We start from the raw sequence: 16,940 nt of genomic DNA, 5'->3' as shown, positions 1-16,940 counted from the left end.
TGACCTGAACCTTTCCTGAACCTGATGTAAACCTGATCTGAACCGCTGAACAACTACTGTGCCAATTAGCTGTGAATCCTGAGCTTCAATCTGCACCGCACATGTGTGAATCAGCTCTTTATTGGGTCACATCAGGCAGACCCATATACTACACAGCTGATGGGAGATCTAAAGGTTATTGTACAATCAGATTGTATAGGGTGTGGTCAGCCTAATGCTAAATAACCCCCCCCCCAAATCTTGCCTTGTTGGATGTGGAAGTGATGGAGGACACTCTCCTCGGCTGAGATCTACCAGATCTACCGATTGAAGAAATATATGATCTCTACAAACGGTGTCATCCTATGAACCAGATTCACATTTCTCAGCAGATTTCACCAGATTCAGGTCAGATTTCCTGTCATATGATCATTTTACATGTCTCCTGACCCCTCCAGAGATCTTTACACGACCTGTTCTTACCCATAACCCGGCATGGAGGGGCTCAGTGAAGGTGGTGGTGAAGGTGTGGAGGTGTCTGATGGGGTCACACAGATCATAAAAGGACAGCTGCCCGGCCTCATAATCCACATAGATCCTGACTCTATCAGGGGGGGTATCGGGAGATATGCGGATTGTTTCATCATCATGTAATAGATAACACCCATTGTTATACTTCATCAAACTCCAGGACTTGTTATTATTTCCAATCCTTGACTGCCCTCCTCCCCTCTCTATACTGGGATAACACATCCCGACTCCGCAATATTCTGCCTCACTGACATCCACTTCCCAGTAATGTCGCCCCGAGGAAAAACTCTGACTGCTTAATACCTGTTCCCAGAACTGAAATCTCTCTGGTGTTTCTGGACGATTCTGCCATCTACCTGACCAGGATGCAGTTTTCATGTCATCTGATATCTGTAGATTATTATGAGCTGTGTTCACATCCAGTAATAAGTCTGAAGCTTCCTGTGTATAGAAGCATACATTTCCCCCTTTTATCATATCAGATATCCCTGTGTGTAATGTGTGTGAGATTCCAGCCACATCCAGATCCCCTCCATCATGGAGGAGTCTATCATGTCTCTCTCTGTCCTCATCATCTCCCTCCTCAGTATCACACAAGTCCCCTGTGTCTGATTCCTGGAGGACAGTCAGGGGGTCGGTCATGTTACACAGCTCCTCAATGTCCCCCATCTTCCTGGACAGATCCTTCTTCTTTATCTCCAGTTGATGGATCATCTCAGACAATGGACATGAAAGCCGCTCTTCCTGGCTGGCGATCTCCCTCAGGACTCTCTTCTCCAGGTCCTCCAGTTGTCTCCTGAGCTCTATGAACAGGGCAGTGACTCTCTCTGTTAGGATGAGAGAAGGAGAAGAAGCGCCTCTAAGTGCAGCATAACACTTTAATGAAGATGAGAAGTAGGAACCCTCCCATGTATGAGGTACAAGTAATGCATGAAATAAAGTGGTGTGGTGTAACATGGGACAGGAGGGGGTTGTCATCGGTGTCACTGAGCTGTCATCGGTAACAATGTGTCAGCGTTCCGCTGGAGCAGCGTGGTGGCTGGAGGGGGACAGCTGTGGAGCCGGCCGGCGTGCACGTCCTCCTCAAAGCCGGGTGGAACGCACGCTGGAACACAGCGATGACGTGGGCGTGATGACGTCAGTTACCCAAGGTGCACTGCGACGCGTTTCGGAGCATGCGCTGCCCTGGAGAGGCGGAAGTGCGCTCCTTTATCAAGCCGGGGGAAGTGGGAGTCCGATAGTTGTATAGATACGGAGTTAATCCTCAGAGGGGCTGTTTGGCAATTAATTAACCAATTGTTTCAGCAATAATGTGATTCTACCATTGTTGTAAGGTGACACTGTGTGGTTAAAAGAGTACGGGAAGAGAATTAAAATTGTAAATGGATGAAAAAATAAGAAGTTATTAATAATAAAAATAAAATGGTATGGGAAAAAATGAAATGGGAAAATGGAAAACAGAGGAAATGAAAAGAAAAGAAAAAAGGAAAAAAAATTTGGTTATCAATATTTATAAAATGTGAATAAAAATGGAAATAGAAATGGTCAAAATGAAAAATAATAATGTAAAATCAAATTTAATTATATCTATGTAAAAAATAAATTATATATATATATATATATATATATATATATATATATATATATATATATAGACACACACACACAAAAAAATATAAAAAATTATTATAATATAAATAAAAATAAAAAATAAAATAAAAATGCATGAAAAAAAAATATATACATTGGAAAATTAAAAAATAATAAACTGAAAAATTGCAATATTACAAAATTTAAAAAATAATCAATAAAATATAAAAATGAAAAATAAAAAATAAGTAAATAAATTAAAATAAAATAAATAAAAAATGAAAAATTAAAAATGTAAAAATAAAAATTAATTGAAAATTAGAAAATAAGAATTAAAATAAAAAATATATATAAAATTAGATTTGTTACACTCAATGGTGTATGCTTGGTGAGATGGCTCATAAATTTAGCTAGTGGCATAGGATGTGAAGATCACCTTACCAACAGTGGTATATAAAATAATTAGGTGAGTAAAAATGCAGTATAACCATGGTAACGGTAATGATGACAATCAAATAGAATAATGACAATATAAAAATAAAAGTAGTAATAATATTAATGATGATAATGGTCTATGCATAATCCGCCCTTAGGTGATAATATAATGAAAGTAAGTTGATACGTCTAGTATGGCTAGATACTAAATTATATAATGTTTTATAATATATATCTGAGGTTGCAAGATGACGACCAGAGCAGTCTCCTAAGCAAGGAGCTCCATCGCCCCTGTGCCCATCCGCTGCCATCTGAGCGGCAGCGGACTTCACAGGGGCCCTGGAGACCCTACGGCCCATGATGAGCACCCAAGGAGGGGTGCTGTGCCAATTTTGGGCCAATTGCGGAGCTACGGAAATTGCGGCCTACGAAGCCACGGCCTCGCGTAAAATCGCAGCCGGTTTGGGACACCGCTGCTGGATCGGGATGCCGCCGTTCCACCCCTCGACCCCTGCTGACTAACCCAATCCTAGGGTGGGATGCATGCGGCCCCCTCTCCATCGGTCCCAGGGGCCACTTCAGGCAGCCCAGCATTGGAGGCAGGCTCAGCAGCAGGCTGTATTGGACACATGCCCAGCAGAAAGACAGCAAGAAGATACCTCAGCAGGCTCCCTGGCCCTCTCCACCGGCTTTAAGGGCCACTTCTGGCAGCTCAGAGGGATCAGGCAGCTGTGGCCCCCGACAGGGCCCCGCACGGTATCACCATCACTCGATCGACCCCCCCCGGCCTGGTACGGTCGCATCACCCGTGGACACCACTTCACAGCCTGGCGCGGCCGCATAGCCCGAGGCTCAGGCACCCCAGATCTCTACAGTGTCCCCTGTAGAGCAGTCTGGACCTCAGTGACACAGCCTGGAATTCTACCAACAAGGCCTCAGCTGAATCAACTCACCTAACCCCATACCAGAGGCCGGGCCAGTATATGGTTCCCCTGCTCCCCTCACATCGGCTTCTCTCCATCGGCTTCAAGGGACATAAATTCATAACTTCCACCTGGATCTTGAACCCTAGTAACTCTTACACCAAGCTAGCCACTAAACTCCAAGCTAATCTTCACAAAAGCACGAACGTCCTCCCTCAAGAACTAGCCACGCAGTGCTCCAGAACTGACCACTGAGATTCCACTCACGCTGAACCCAGCCCAGCTTGCCCAAAGGAGAAGAACTCTAGCTGCAGGAAGATACTACAACAAGAAACTCTACTGCATGTTAGACAATCTTCAATCAAACGCCCCTGGAAACCATCTCTCCATATCTGATCCCCACTCCCCGCACCTTTAAATGCCTCCTCTACTCCTCCTTTTCATATTCCTTTCTAAACACTTTCCTCCTTGACCTCGCTACCACCGAAGAGGTCCTTATGGTATTCTCAGAAGCCCTCCTCACCACCTGCCCCCTGGACCCTGTCCCCTGACAACTTCGGTCACCCTCCTCTTCCATCCTATGCTCCCTCACTCACATCTTCAATCTTTCCCTCTCTACTGGTGCCTTCCCCTCCCCTCTAAAGCATGCGCACATCACTCCCATACTTAAAAAGCCCTCCCTGGACCCCACCAACCTGAACAACCTTAGACCCATCTCCCTGCTGCCATTTACCTGTAAACTCCTAGAACGCTTAAACTACAATCGCCTGAGCTCCTACCTCACTGACAACAACCTTCTCGACCCTTTACAGTCTGACTTTCACCCTCTACACTCCACTAAAACTGCCCTACTAAAACTCACTTATGACCTACTAACTGCTAAAACCAATGGCCACTATTCAATACTCCTACTACTCAACCTCTCTGCGGCTTTTGACATGGTTGACCATGCCCTCCTCCTCAAAAAACTAAACTCTCTTGGCCTCAGAGACTCCGCTCTCTCGTTGTTCTCCTTCTACTTATTGCAGCGCTCCTTCAGTGTTACCAATAACGCTGCCTCCTCCTCTTCACTCCCTCTCTCTGTAGGGTTCCCTCAAGGTTCTGTCCAAGTCCCTTCTCTTCTCCATCTACACCTCCTCCCTTGGTCACTTGATAAACTCCCATGGCTTTAAGTACCATCTCTATGCTGATGACACACAAATCTATCTTTCTACCTCTCACCTCACCCCTTCAGTCTCCTCTCACATTACTAACCTACTAAGTGACATATCGGCATGGATGTCACTCCACTTCCTAAAACTCAATCTTTCCAAAACTGAGCTCCTAGTTTTTCCCCCCAGCCCCCGCCACCCCCACTGACTTCACCATAAATATCGATAACACTATCATCAGTCCATCCCCTCATGCCAGGGTGCTAGGTGTAATCCTAGACTCACATCTGTCCTTCCAGCCCCAGATCCAATCACTGACAAAATCATGTAGACTTCACCTCCGCAACATCTCCAAGATACGCCCGTTCCTAACCTCGGAAACCACTAGGCAACTTATTCACTCCCTTGTTATATCACGCCTCGACTATTGTAACTCCCTCCTCATTGGCCGACCTCATCGCAGGCTATCCCCTCTTCAGTCTATAATGAATGCTGCTGCCAGACTCATCCACCTCACTAACCGTTCTGTATCTGCCACCCCTCTCTGCCAATCCCTCCACTGACCTCCACTCAGTGTCCTCCACCCATCTCTGCCAATCCCTCCACTGGCTTCCAGTTGCCCAACGGATAAAATTCAAAACACTAACAATGACATATAAAGCCATCCACAGCACTGCCCCAAATTACATCACCAATCTTGTCTCTAAATATCACCCAAACTGTACACTCCGCTCCTCGCAAGAACCTCCTACTCTCTAGCTCCCTTATCTCCTCCTCCCATGCTCGTCTCCAAGACTTCTCCAGGGCATCACCCATCCTCTGGAACTCCCTACCCAAATCTATCAGACTTTCACCTACTCTACTTGCCTTTAGGCATTCACTGAAAACCTCTCTTTTCAGGGAAGCCTATCCCGCCCTCTGCTAACACTAAAATCCTCTACTCTTCCAACCACTCCATCCCCCACGGTGACTACCTACTGTACCATTTACCCCTCCCTCCTAGATTGTAAGCTCCAAGGAGCAGGGCCCTCAATTCCCTCTTGTATTGAACTGTATTGTTACCGTATTGTCTCCCACTATAATGTAAAGCGCTGAGCAAACTATTGGCGCTATATAAATCCTGTATAATAGTAAAAAAAAAATTATATATATATATATATATATATATTTATATAAATGTGGGTACGTGGAATGGAATTATTAATTATTTATGAAGCAGCGGGGGGATGATGCATAGATATGCTCACGATGTTGTGGTAGAGGGACCATATAATCTGGGACGGAGTTGGGAAAATTCAAAAATGAGAAAAAATAATAATATAAAAAAAAAAAAATTAGAATATAAATAAAAGATTATACATAAAAAATTATTAGACCTGTTAGACCAGCTGATTTTTCTTGTACTTTTCCCTTACGTTCCTGCAGACTCTGGACTCTTTTCTCTGTCTTCTCTGTCTCTGTCATCAGTTTCTGCAGAACGTTCCTCAGTTTCTGTTTCTTCTTCTCAGAAGCCTCATCCAGAGTCTCCACCTTGTGTCCCTGGTGTTCTCCATCCAGCCTGCAGGACACACAGATACAGGCGGCATCTGCAGCACAGTAATATTCAAGAAGTTTCCTATGGATGGCACATTTTCTGTTCTCCATGGAAGTGGTGGGGTCAGTTAGGACATGTTCTGGTGACTTGCTGTGGATTCTCAGGTGATTATCACACAGAGAAGCTTCACAATGCAGACAGGATCTAACAGCGGGTACAGGAGAGTGAATGCAGTAAGTACAGAAGATTCCAGTCTTCTTCTCATTTGGCTGAGTAGACCGGAAGGTCTCCACTATGTTACGTAGTGTGATGTTCCTGTGCAATGCAGGCCGATCCTGGAACTCTTCTCTGCACTGAGGACAGGAATAACCTCCAGACCCCTCCTGTGTATCCAACGATCGATCAATACAGACCCGGCAGAAGTTGTGTCCACATCTCAGCATTACAGGATCGGTATAAATGTTCAGACAGATGGAACAGTCCAGCTCCTCTCTCAGATCAGCAGACGCCATCCCTGACAGCAGAAGAGAGAAATGAAAGTGAAAGTCTCCGACACGGAAAATCTAAAGGTCGTCTCACATTTCTCAGCACAGGGCGGGGCTGAGCTGGTGTTGCAGTTTTATCTTCAGGAAGTTTGTGGATAAAGTAAATGTTCATAAATTAAAGGAATATATTCCGACATTTGTGATCTGATCTCTGTTTTTTTTTTACGTCATTTTGATTATAAATTGTAAATTACATCTGCAGACAAGACATAAAACTGGGTTATATACCGCAGCGTGAAATGCTATTGGCATGTTTCTGTTTGTTGTATTTTGTGGTTAAGGCTGAGTTCACACACAAACGCACAGGAATCGCTGCATTTCCCCACCACATAGCAATCCCACTGTGTTCATGCCATCTGCTGCAGGTGTCAACTAAAAGTTAAAGCGGAGCTCCACCCAAAAGGGGAAGTTCCGCGTTAAGCCTTTGTCCCTTGTACCCCATTAAGGATTGGCACCTTTGGGGAGCGGGGGAAGCGGGTACCCGAAATTGACATGTACCCGCTCCCACTTCAGCTGCGATCACCTAGGCATTCGGAAGCAGAAGTTATTCTCTACCCCCCTCTCTCCCCGAGAGAAGAAAAGCAGCCGTGGTGAGGACACCGCTGGACCTAAGGACAGGTAAGTGTCTGTATTTTATAGGTCAGAAGCTCCAGTTTTTGTATCTGCTTTTATTTTTCTTGTTCAGCTGGAACTCCGCTTTAACAACACCCCAAAAGCAGGTTGCAGAACATATTGCATTTGCTTGAATTAGATCACATGGGTATGAACCATGGCCGGATCTAGGGGGGTGCTGGGGTGGGCTATGCCCCCCAGATTGCAGCTGCGCCCACCCAAGCAACCCCCCATGAATACTGTGCCCAAGCAGGGTTGCCAAACCATTGGTCAGGGAAGCAATCTGTAGAGGTGGCTGGCTGCATCTGCCAAGTCTCTGTGTCCCAGACTCCAGGTAACGAGCTCTCCCCCCCCTCCCCTCTGCATAGACAGGAGAGGAGACAGGACTTGATCTGCTCCAGCTGATCCCGCCCCTCTCCCCCTGTATGCCCCGCCTACACACAGCCAGTGCGGTGCTTCAGAAAGGGAATGTGGGCGGGAGATATGAAGTCCAGCCCCTGGAAGCTCCACCCTCTCTGCATGATGGATGACGTTGCCTGAGTCTTCAGATCCCACCTTGGGATGAGTGAGCCCTGCTCTATGACTGACCTGTCCCCATCTTCCTCCCTTCTCCCCCTCCCTGTTCTAGAAGGTTTTGCAGACATGATTTCATGTCTAGGGACACCTGAAGTACTATTGCGGATGGCTGACCGACTACTAGTTGGAGAAACTGAGAGATATTTAACTCCCAAGTCTGCCATGCTTCGGTTTAACCCCCTCCTGCCCACAATCAATTTAAGAGCTCCTTCACACTAGCTTTGGTCTCTGAAGAGCAATATGTGTTCAGATCACTCTTCAGAGAGCATTTGGCAGGCAGCAAGGAGGTGTTGTATCTCCTCCTCAACACCTTCTTTAACCCCTCGCCCTCCTGAGGATCCCCCCCCCCCCTTCCTGACCAGGCTATTTTTTGTGTTACGGCATTGTGTTATTTTAACTGACAATTGTGCGGTCATGCAACACTGCATCAAAATTAAATTTACGTCTTTTTTTCCCCAGAAATAGAGCTTTCTTTCGGTGGTATTTGATCGCCTGTGCATTTTTTATTTTTTGCACTATACAGAAAAACAGATCGAAAATTTTGAGAAACAATTTTTTATAATTTTTGCTATTAAACATATCCAGTAAAAAAATTTAAAAAATAAAATTTCATCATAAATTTAGGCCAAAATTTATTCTGTGACATTTCTTTGCTGAATTTTTTTTTTACTAGTAATGGCGGCGATCAGCGACTTATAGCGGGACTACGGTCGGCATTCTGACACTGGAGGGGAACTGACTAACTGCCATTGACACCCCAGTGACACCAATACAGTGATCAGTGCTAATAAAAAGCACTGAGGCGGTACTAATGGCACTGGGCAGGAAGGGGTTAACATGAGGGGCGATCAAAGGGTTAACTGTGTGCTGGGTGAAAACAACCGAATGCAGTGAGTCTGGAAAGAAGAGAAGGATAGAGAAGAAGGGATATGGAGGACTTGAAAGGTGCTGAGTGGGGATAGATGCAAACCAACCCCACCACCTTTCCAACCACTGGGTCTGGGTGAGTGGGTCCAGATGAGGCCTCCATAGGAAAGTGCTGAGGGAGAAGAAGAATCTGCTGCTTGGAGCCAGGTTTCTGTAATTGCTAGTAGGTGAAGGGAGCCGGAGACACAAAGGTCATGGACAGAGGTGAGCTTATTCCAGACAGAGCGGGCATTCCAGAGCACACATGGAAAAGGGAGGGTGGTTTCTAGGAGCACGGGGACTGATATTAAATTGAAGGGATTGCGGCTATTCCCGGAGGAAGGAGGGTGCCTGGTGTGGGGGTGAGATACTGGAGGACCAGGGTTTGGGGAGATATCTCCAGAGGTTAGGAGAAGGAAGGTGAGGAAAGTAAGATGGGAGCGGGATGTATATGAAGGACTTGTATGATTATTATTATTAGTATTATTATAAAATAATTAACACCCTAACAATAAATTAATAATAAATAAATGATAAGAAGACAATAAATAAAATATTAACCCCAAACTTAACTCCTAATCGTAACCCTAAAACACCCACCAGCCCTGTACACCCATAAGGGTAGGATGGAGATAATAGGTTGGAACGTCTGCTTACCTCTGAGCTGCTGGCACTCTTCTCTGCAGCTTGAGGAGCGATAGGCCCCATTCACACCTGAGCGATTGGTATCTCCAAGTTCCAAAGTGCTTGAGGAGAAAAAAGCCAGTTATTCTCAATGGAGATGGTTCACTTGTCCAAGCCAAGTCGCCTGAAGCCAAATGCCTGAAGCTCAACCAAGTTCTGGAGCTTTTTTTGTTGCTTGGGCAGATTTGCACATTTTGAGCATCTTTAATTCCATAGAAATAAATGGAACTGTGCGACTCGTGCATTTTTGAGCATTGTTGCATATTTTTGGAGCTTTTTTCTGCTCAAATGAACAAATGTAAAAAAAAAAATTAAATACAGTAATAATGATAATAATAATAATAATAATAAATGAATAAATAAATGTTAAATAAATAAAACACAAATTTAAAAAATCATAAATGTAAAAAGAAATATGTAATAATAAATAAATAGTAATTAATCCCTAAGCTTAACCCCCTAAAAACATAATAGTAATTTATTATTATTTAGTATTATTAATAATAATAAACACCCTAGCAATAAATTAATAATAAACAAATAAGAAGACAATAAATAAAATATTAACCCCCTAACCCCAAAGCTCAATCCTAAAACAGCTAACCTCTAACCCAAACCCTAACCCCAGTTCTAATCCCTAACCCTAACTCTAACCCCCCAACTCTAAAACCTAACCTTAACTCTAACCCCTTACTTAACCAAAAAAAAAAAGAATAATAATTAGAGTTTCACTGATACCGGTATCAGTATCAGTGCCGATTTGCAGCTTTTGCATGAGTATCGGTACTTCTGCAAATGCTCCAATACCTGGAACCAATACCTTCAGGCTCGGTTCTTTCAGCTGTTAGTGGGATTCCCCCATTGACAGCTGAAATGTAAACCAAAAAAAGCCTGCAAACACAAAACAATCCGGCCTCCACATCCCTAACACCCGACCACTCATTCAGCTGTCAGGGGGGTTCCCCTGCTGACAGTTGAAGTGTGAGCACTGAGGAAGAGGCTAGTCCTGGAAACGCGTCAGTCTTTTGGATGTCCAGAGTTCTCACTACAGATAGACACGCAGTGTGAATTGGACAGAGCTGTTTCTTTATGATGTGCCTTTTATTTATTGATCATTTGTGAGTATAATACTTATTATTTACATTCATTAAACATTTGTAAGGTAATGCACTAGGCCGGTGCGCCCTTTGTTTGTTTTTCTCTATTCAACGTTTTTCCAATCTTCTATTGTCCAGTTTTGGTGATCCTGTGCGAATTGTAGCCTCCGTTTCCTGTTCTTAGCTGACAGGAGTGGCACCCGGAGTAGTCTTCTGCTGCTGTAGCCCATCTGCTTCAAGGTTGGACATGTTATGCGTTCAGATATGGTATTCTGCATACCTTGGTTGTAACAAGTGGTTATTTGAGTTACTGTTGCCTTTCTATCATCTCGGACCAGTGTGCCCATTCTCATCTGACCTCAGCAAGGCATTTTCCTCCACACAACTGCCACTCACTGGATATTTTCTCTTGTTTGGACCATTCCCTGTAAACCAGAGAGATGGTTGAGCCTGAAAATCCCAGCATATCAGCAGTTTATGAAATACTCAGACCAGCCCGTCTGGAACCAACAACCATGCCACGTTCAAAGTCCCTTAAATCCCCTTTCTTTGCCATTCTGATGCTCGGTTTGAACTTCGGCAAGTCGTCTTCACTAGATGCCTAAATGCATTGAGTTGCTGCCATGTGATTGGCTGATTAGCGATTTGTGTTACCAAGCAACTGAACAGATGTACCTAATAAAGTGGCAAGTGAGTGTACCCCTCCCTCCTAGATTGTAAGCTCCAAGGAGCAGGGCCCTCGGACCCCTCGTGTATTGTATTGTTACTGTATTGTCTCATGTTCTGTCTCCCACTATAATGTACAGCGCTGAGCAAACTTTTTGGTGCTATATAAATACTGTATAATAATAATAATAATAATACTTTTACAAAAAATATACCAACTCAAGCTTTTCATCAAGTGAGAAAAATCTTACATCTGCCAATCTGAAGGGCAGCAGGGTCAACTACAGACTCAGGAGATCTTTTTTTAATTTATTCACAGCAATTTGCTTACATCAGTATTTGAATCTCTAGGACAACAGAGCAAAGTCTTTCATTACAGGAGAAAATGTGTCTGGTAACCTCTACACCAGGGGTGTCAAACTGCCGGCCCTCCAGCTGTTGTGAAACTACAAGTCCCATCATGCCTCTGCCTTTGAGAGTCATGCTTGTAATTGTCAGTCTTGCAATGCCTCATGGGACTTGTAGTTTGGCAACAGCTGGAGGGCCGCCAGTTTGACACCCGTGCTCTACACTGTGCAGTAATTGCAAGCATTGGTTGAATTGGTCATGTAGCTCCCAGTATCATGGTGCATGATTGGCCAAAGCTAGATAATAATGAGAATATACACCAATCAGCCATAACATTATGACGCTGACAGTTAAATCCAATAACACTGATTATCTGGTTACTATGACATCTGAAAGTAGGTGGGATATATCAGGCAGCAAGTGAACATGTTGTCCCTGAAGTCGTGTTGAAAGCAGAAAAAAAAATGGACAAGTATAAGGATTTGAGTGGCTTTGCCACGAGCCAAATTGTAACATCCAGATGACGGGTCAGAGCAACTTCAAAACTGCAGCTCTTGTGAGATGTTCCCGGTCTGCAGTGGTCAGGATCAACCAAAAGCTGTCCAAGGAAGGACAACCATCGAACTGGTGACAGGTTCATGGGAGAGGGGCCAAGGGTCATTGATGGAGGAGGGGGAGCAAAGGCTGACCATGTAGCCCGATCTAAGAGAAAAGGTATTGCAGCTCAAATTGTTGAAAAAGTGAATTCTGGTTCTGATAGAAAGGTGTCAGAACACACAGTGCATCGCAGTTTGCTGTGTAGCCACAGACCGGTCAGGGTGCCCATGCTGACCCGTGTCCACAGCCATAAGTGCCTACAATGGACACATGAGCATCAGTAAATTGTTGGTGCTATATGAATATCTGTAATAAATACATACAATGCACTTTACAGGCTCAGGGAAGGAGTAGGACAGTAGGGGGTAACAGGTCCTAGCACTGAAGGCCACATATCCAGGCAGTGGGCTCTTTTAGCAGGTGGTCATCAATGGCATTTCCTAGTTTTTTTCTCATCCATTAAGGTAAAATAAAATGTTAATATGAATTACCAGGTGTCCCGGCTACTACTAGGTCAGGTTACTTCATTAAGTTAGATAAATTCACTGATTGATTCCAAACCTTCATGGGCAGCACTGGAGCCCTGGAATGACATCCCTCTACACAGAGCCAACTCTTCGTTGAGAGACCCCACACTACATTGTTAGAGGTGATAGGCCTATTTTCAGCTCTCGAAAAAAAAATTGTCATTTGCAAAGAGAGCACTGGAGCCCCATTGAAGATACAAAACATGCTGGGACCAAGTGCCCTCTATCACAATACGAGGCCAATGTAGAAAGGCTTGACTTAAGACAGGTACACTTTAAGAAGATGTGACCCTCACCTTACTGGAAGTCCAAGACAACCGCTGCAGTTGCATTATTAAATGGACATTTGTTAATGTGATACATTGTTTCTCTTTATCACTTGTTTGCATCTCTATGGTGGAATTGGTAGTTATTTGTATGTAGAGTGGCACAAATGTTAAGAATTGTTGGCAGAAACTATGCAGAGCCAGATTTCGGTGACTGGGTCTGATTTATCAGAAGGCGGTTATTTATAAATGTCCCCAACAAAGTGAAATTCTCTCTTTGCCTTCTTTCTCAATCTGCCCCTCTAGCCTATAGCAGTTCTCATGACGGTGGTCAACGCAAACCATAGAAATGGTAACAACAGCTGCTGAAACACATCCTAACAGCGACCAAATGTTTGATAACTCTGAACTGGAAAAAGAGTTCTCCTCCATCTCAAGGAGCGTTATATGCTGGAATTAGGGATGTGGAGCTTATGGAAATGTTGACTGCTCACCTTGGGGACAAGTTAGAGGAACATAACCAGGTTTGGGAATTGTGGCATCCTCAAGAAGCTCTATCTTAATAGATCCCGGGGTCTTCTTTCACTCCCTTCCTTTTTTTCAATATTACTGGGGTTTGGGTTGGTTGCATAGCCATAATATCGATCATTTGATCCATCACTACCACCTGGAAGTCTCAAGCTGCATTTAGAATACCTTACAATACACTTTACTTGAATTATCTACATATTATGTTCCCATAGTCACTCATGTGCCGATGTCAGCTCTGCTTCATCAATGGTAATGGCTTCCTCTTGGAATGGAAACTTATAACATCCATGTCACTCGTATAGCGCACTCTCTTTGGATGTACTAAGATTTTTGCTGAGCTATGCCAACAGTCCTTACATAATTGTCTTCTTTTTTCTATATAACTGTACCCTGTATTAAAAATTAAAATGTTCAATAAAAATTGTTATTTAAAAAAATGGTAACAACAAGACAGAATACCCCTGTACAAATCAACTCCTGTACCCCGGTACAAATCATTTGTAAGACCTCATCTGGAATATGCAGTTCAGTTTTGGGCACCAATTCACAAAAAGAACATTGGGGAACTGGAGAAAGTACAGAGAAGGGAAACCAAACTGATAAGAGGCATGGAGGAGATCAGCTATGAGGAAAGTTAGAGAAACTGAATTTATTCTCTCTTGAGAAGAGGAGATTAAGGGGGATATGATCTCCATGTATAATACATAAGGGGGGATATAATCTCCATGTATAATACATAAGGGGGGATATGATCTCCATGTATAATACATAAGGGGGGATATGATCTCCATGTATAATACATAAGGGGGGGATATGATCTCCATGTATAAATACATAAGGGGGGATATGATCTCCATGTATAATACATAAGGGGGGATATGATCTCCATGTATAATACATAAGGGGGGATATGATCTCCATGTATAATACATAAGGGGGGATATGATCTCCATGTATAAATACATAAGGGGGGATATGATCTCCATGTATAATACATAAGGGGGGATATGATCTCCATGTATAATACATAAGGGGGGGATATGATCTCCATGTATAAATACATAAGGGGGGATATGATCTCCATGTATAATACATAAGGGGGGATATGATCTCCATGTATAATACATAAGGGGGGATATGATCTCCATGTATAATACATAAGGGGGGATATGATCTCCATGTATAAATACATAAGGGGGGATATGATCTCCATGTATAATACATAAGGGGGGATATGATCTCCATGTATAATACATAAGGGGGGGATATGATCTCCATGTATAATACATAAGGGGGGGGGATATGATCTCCATGTATAAATACATAAGGGGGGATATGATCTCCATGTATAATACATAAGGGGGGATATGATCTCCATGTATAATACATAAGGGGGGATATGATCACCATGTATAATACATAAGGGGGGATATGATCTCCATGTATAATACATAAGAGGGGAGGATATGATCTCTATGTATAATACATAAGGGGGGATATGATCTCCATGTATAATACATAAGGGGGATATGATCTCCATGTATAATACATAAGGGGGGATATGATCTCCATGTATAATACATAAGGGGGGGATATGATCTCCATGTATAATACATAAGGGGGGATATGATCTCCATGTATAATACATAAGGGGGGATATGATCTCCATGTATAATACATAAGGGGGGGATATGATCTCCATGTATAATACATAAGGGGGATATGATCTCCATGTATAATACATAAGGGGGATATGATCTCCATGTATAATACATAAGGGGGGATATGATCTCCATGTATAATACATAAGGGGGATATGATCTCCATGTATAATACATAAGGGGGATATGATCTCCATGTATAATACATAAGGGGGGATATGATCTCCATGTATAAATACATCAGTGGTTCATATAGTGAGCTTGGTGTAGAGTTATTCACCCTGAGGTCATCACAGAGGACAAGGGGGCGCTTTTTACGTCTGGAGGAAATTAAATTTAATCTCCAAACGTGGAAAGGTTTCTTCACAGTGAGAGCTGTGAGAATGTGGAATAGACTCCCTCAAGAGTTGGTTGTGGCCAGATCAGTGGATTGCTGTAGGAAAGTCCTGGATTCTTTCTTGGATACACAGAATATAACTGGATATAACATTTATAGGTAAAGTTGATCCAAATGGTAAAGTTGAAAATGTGAAATATACTTTGTAAATAGACAAAAAATACTGTTATTCAAGAAAAGACACACTATCTCCGCGCTAAAGTGGTGGGGAAAGTGTCACACAAATTTTAAGTAGTAAGACAAAGCAGCCATTTTAAATAACAAATCAATAAACAGTGACTAAAACATATCACATAAACAGCGTTCTGTCATAAAAGGAATAATTCTGACAAACAATATCCAATCAAGATAATTAAAAAGAAAAAGAAACTTTCACCAAAAATAAAATGTGAAAAGTTCAGTTCATTTCAGTGATGTGATCTCTCTTTAAAGTAACATTGATCCACCATCATTGTGATCCTGCAGTGATTATCACCCCATTGAATTCAACACTCACCAGAAGCTGGTGAATAACCAGCAGTGGAAACTCAGGAGAAAGTCAATCACCTTAATGCTGAATAGTTGTAAAAACAACAATTGGATAATCAGCCAGCAACCCAAAGCAACCTTCAATCAATGGAATATCAATGGCTCAAGCTCCGATCTGATGCAGGAAGAGTAATCTCAGAGGATTCTTGGACCAGAGACTAGCAGCAAGCGATCACCCACCCTATAGACACATTGGGGTTTATTTACTAAAGCTGGAGAGTCCAAAATCAGACTCCCTTCTGCATAGAAACCAATCAGCTTCTAACCTCAGCTTGTTCAATGAAGCTTTGGCAATGAAACCTGGAAGCTGATTGGTTTCTATGCAGAAGGGGGCCTGATTTTGCACTCTCCAGCTTTGGTAAATAAACTCCATTGAGTCATTGGCATTGAAGATCTGACAAGTGGATGAGTGAAAAGTTTAAACTATGCGAGAGATCTGCCCGATCCAATCAAATCTATGCAATGTGGAGCCCCCCCCCCCTGTGATTCCATATGATGGGGGTCTGCAGCATTCAGGGTGTAGCTGTCTATGCAGCTGCTGCATCGCCTGCTCTCTGCTCTGGAACCTCTGCATAGACAGCTATGCCCTGATCCCCCATTCATCTGAATGCTGCAGACCCCCATCATATGGGATTCACTGGGGGGGGCTCCACATCACACAGATTTGGTTGGATCGGGCAGATCTCTCGCATAGTTTAAACTTTCCACTCATCCACTTGTCAGATCTTCAATGCCAAGGACTGAATGTGTCTATAGGGCGGGTGATCACTTGCTGCTAGTCTCTGGTCCAAGAATCCTCTGAGATTACTCTTCCTGCATCAGATCGGACCTTGAGCCATTGATATTCCATTGATTG

At 43.2% G+C, this 16,940-nt stretch overlaps 1 protein-coding gene across 2 annotated transcripts; it reads right to left on the bottom strand.

The window, feature by feature from the left end:
- Window positions 1-408: 408 nt before the first annotated feature.
- Window positions 409-6,682, bottom strand: LOC149450366 (E3 ubiquitin/ISG15 ligase TRIM25-like). Of its 2 annotated transcripts, none has more exons than XM_089692065.1 (2): window positions 5,986-6,682; window positions 409-1,337 (listed from the first exon to the last, which is right to left on the bottom strand). In XM_089692065.1, the coding sequence occupies exons 1-2, from the start codon at window positions 6,653-6,655 to the stop codon at window positions 409-411; spliced, it is 1,599 nt and encodes a 532-aa protein (XP_089548191.1). In that variant the 5' UTR covers window positions 6,656-6,682. The 2 variants fall into 2 exon arrangements, with proteins under 2 accessions (XP_089548191.1, XP_089548190.1); XM_089692064.1 differs by having other exon boundaries at window positions 5,995-6,655.
- Between the last annotated feature and the right edge of the window lie 10,258 nt (window positions 6,683-16,940).

Source organism: Staurois parvus, unplaced genomic scaffold (assembly GCF_062004578.1).
Source record: "Staurois parvus isolate SC_StPar_1 unplaced genomic scaffold, SC_StPar_1.0 ptg000575l, whole genome shotgun sequence".
In the NCBI taxonomy this organism is placed as follows: domain Eukaryota; kingdom Metazoa; phylum Chordata; class Amphibia; order Anura; family Ranidae; genus Staurois; species Staurois parvus.
This window is presented reverse-complemented; position numbering and strand designations above follow the sequence as displayed.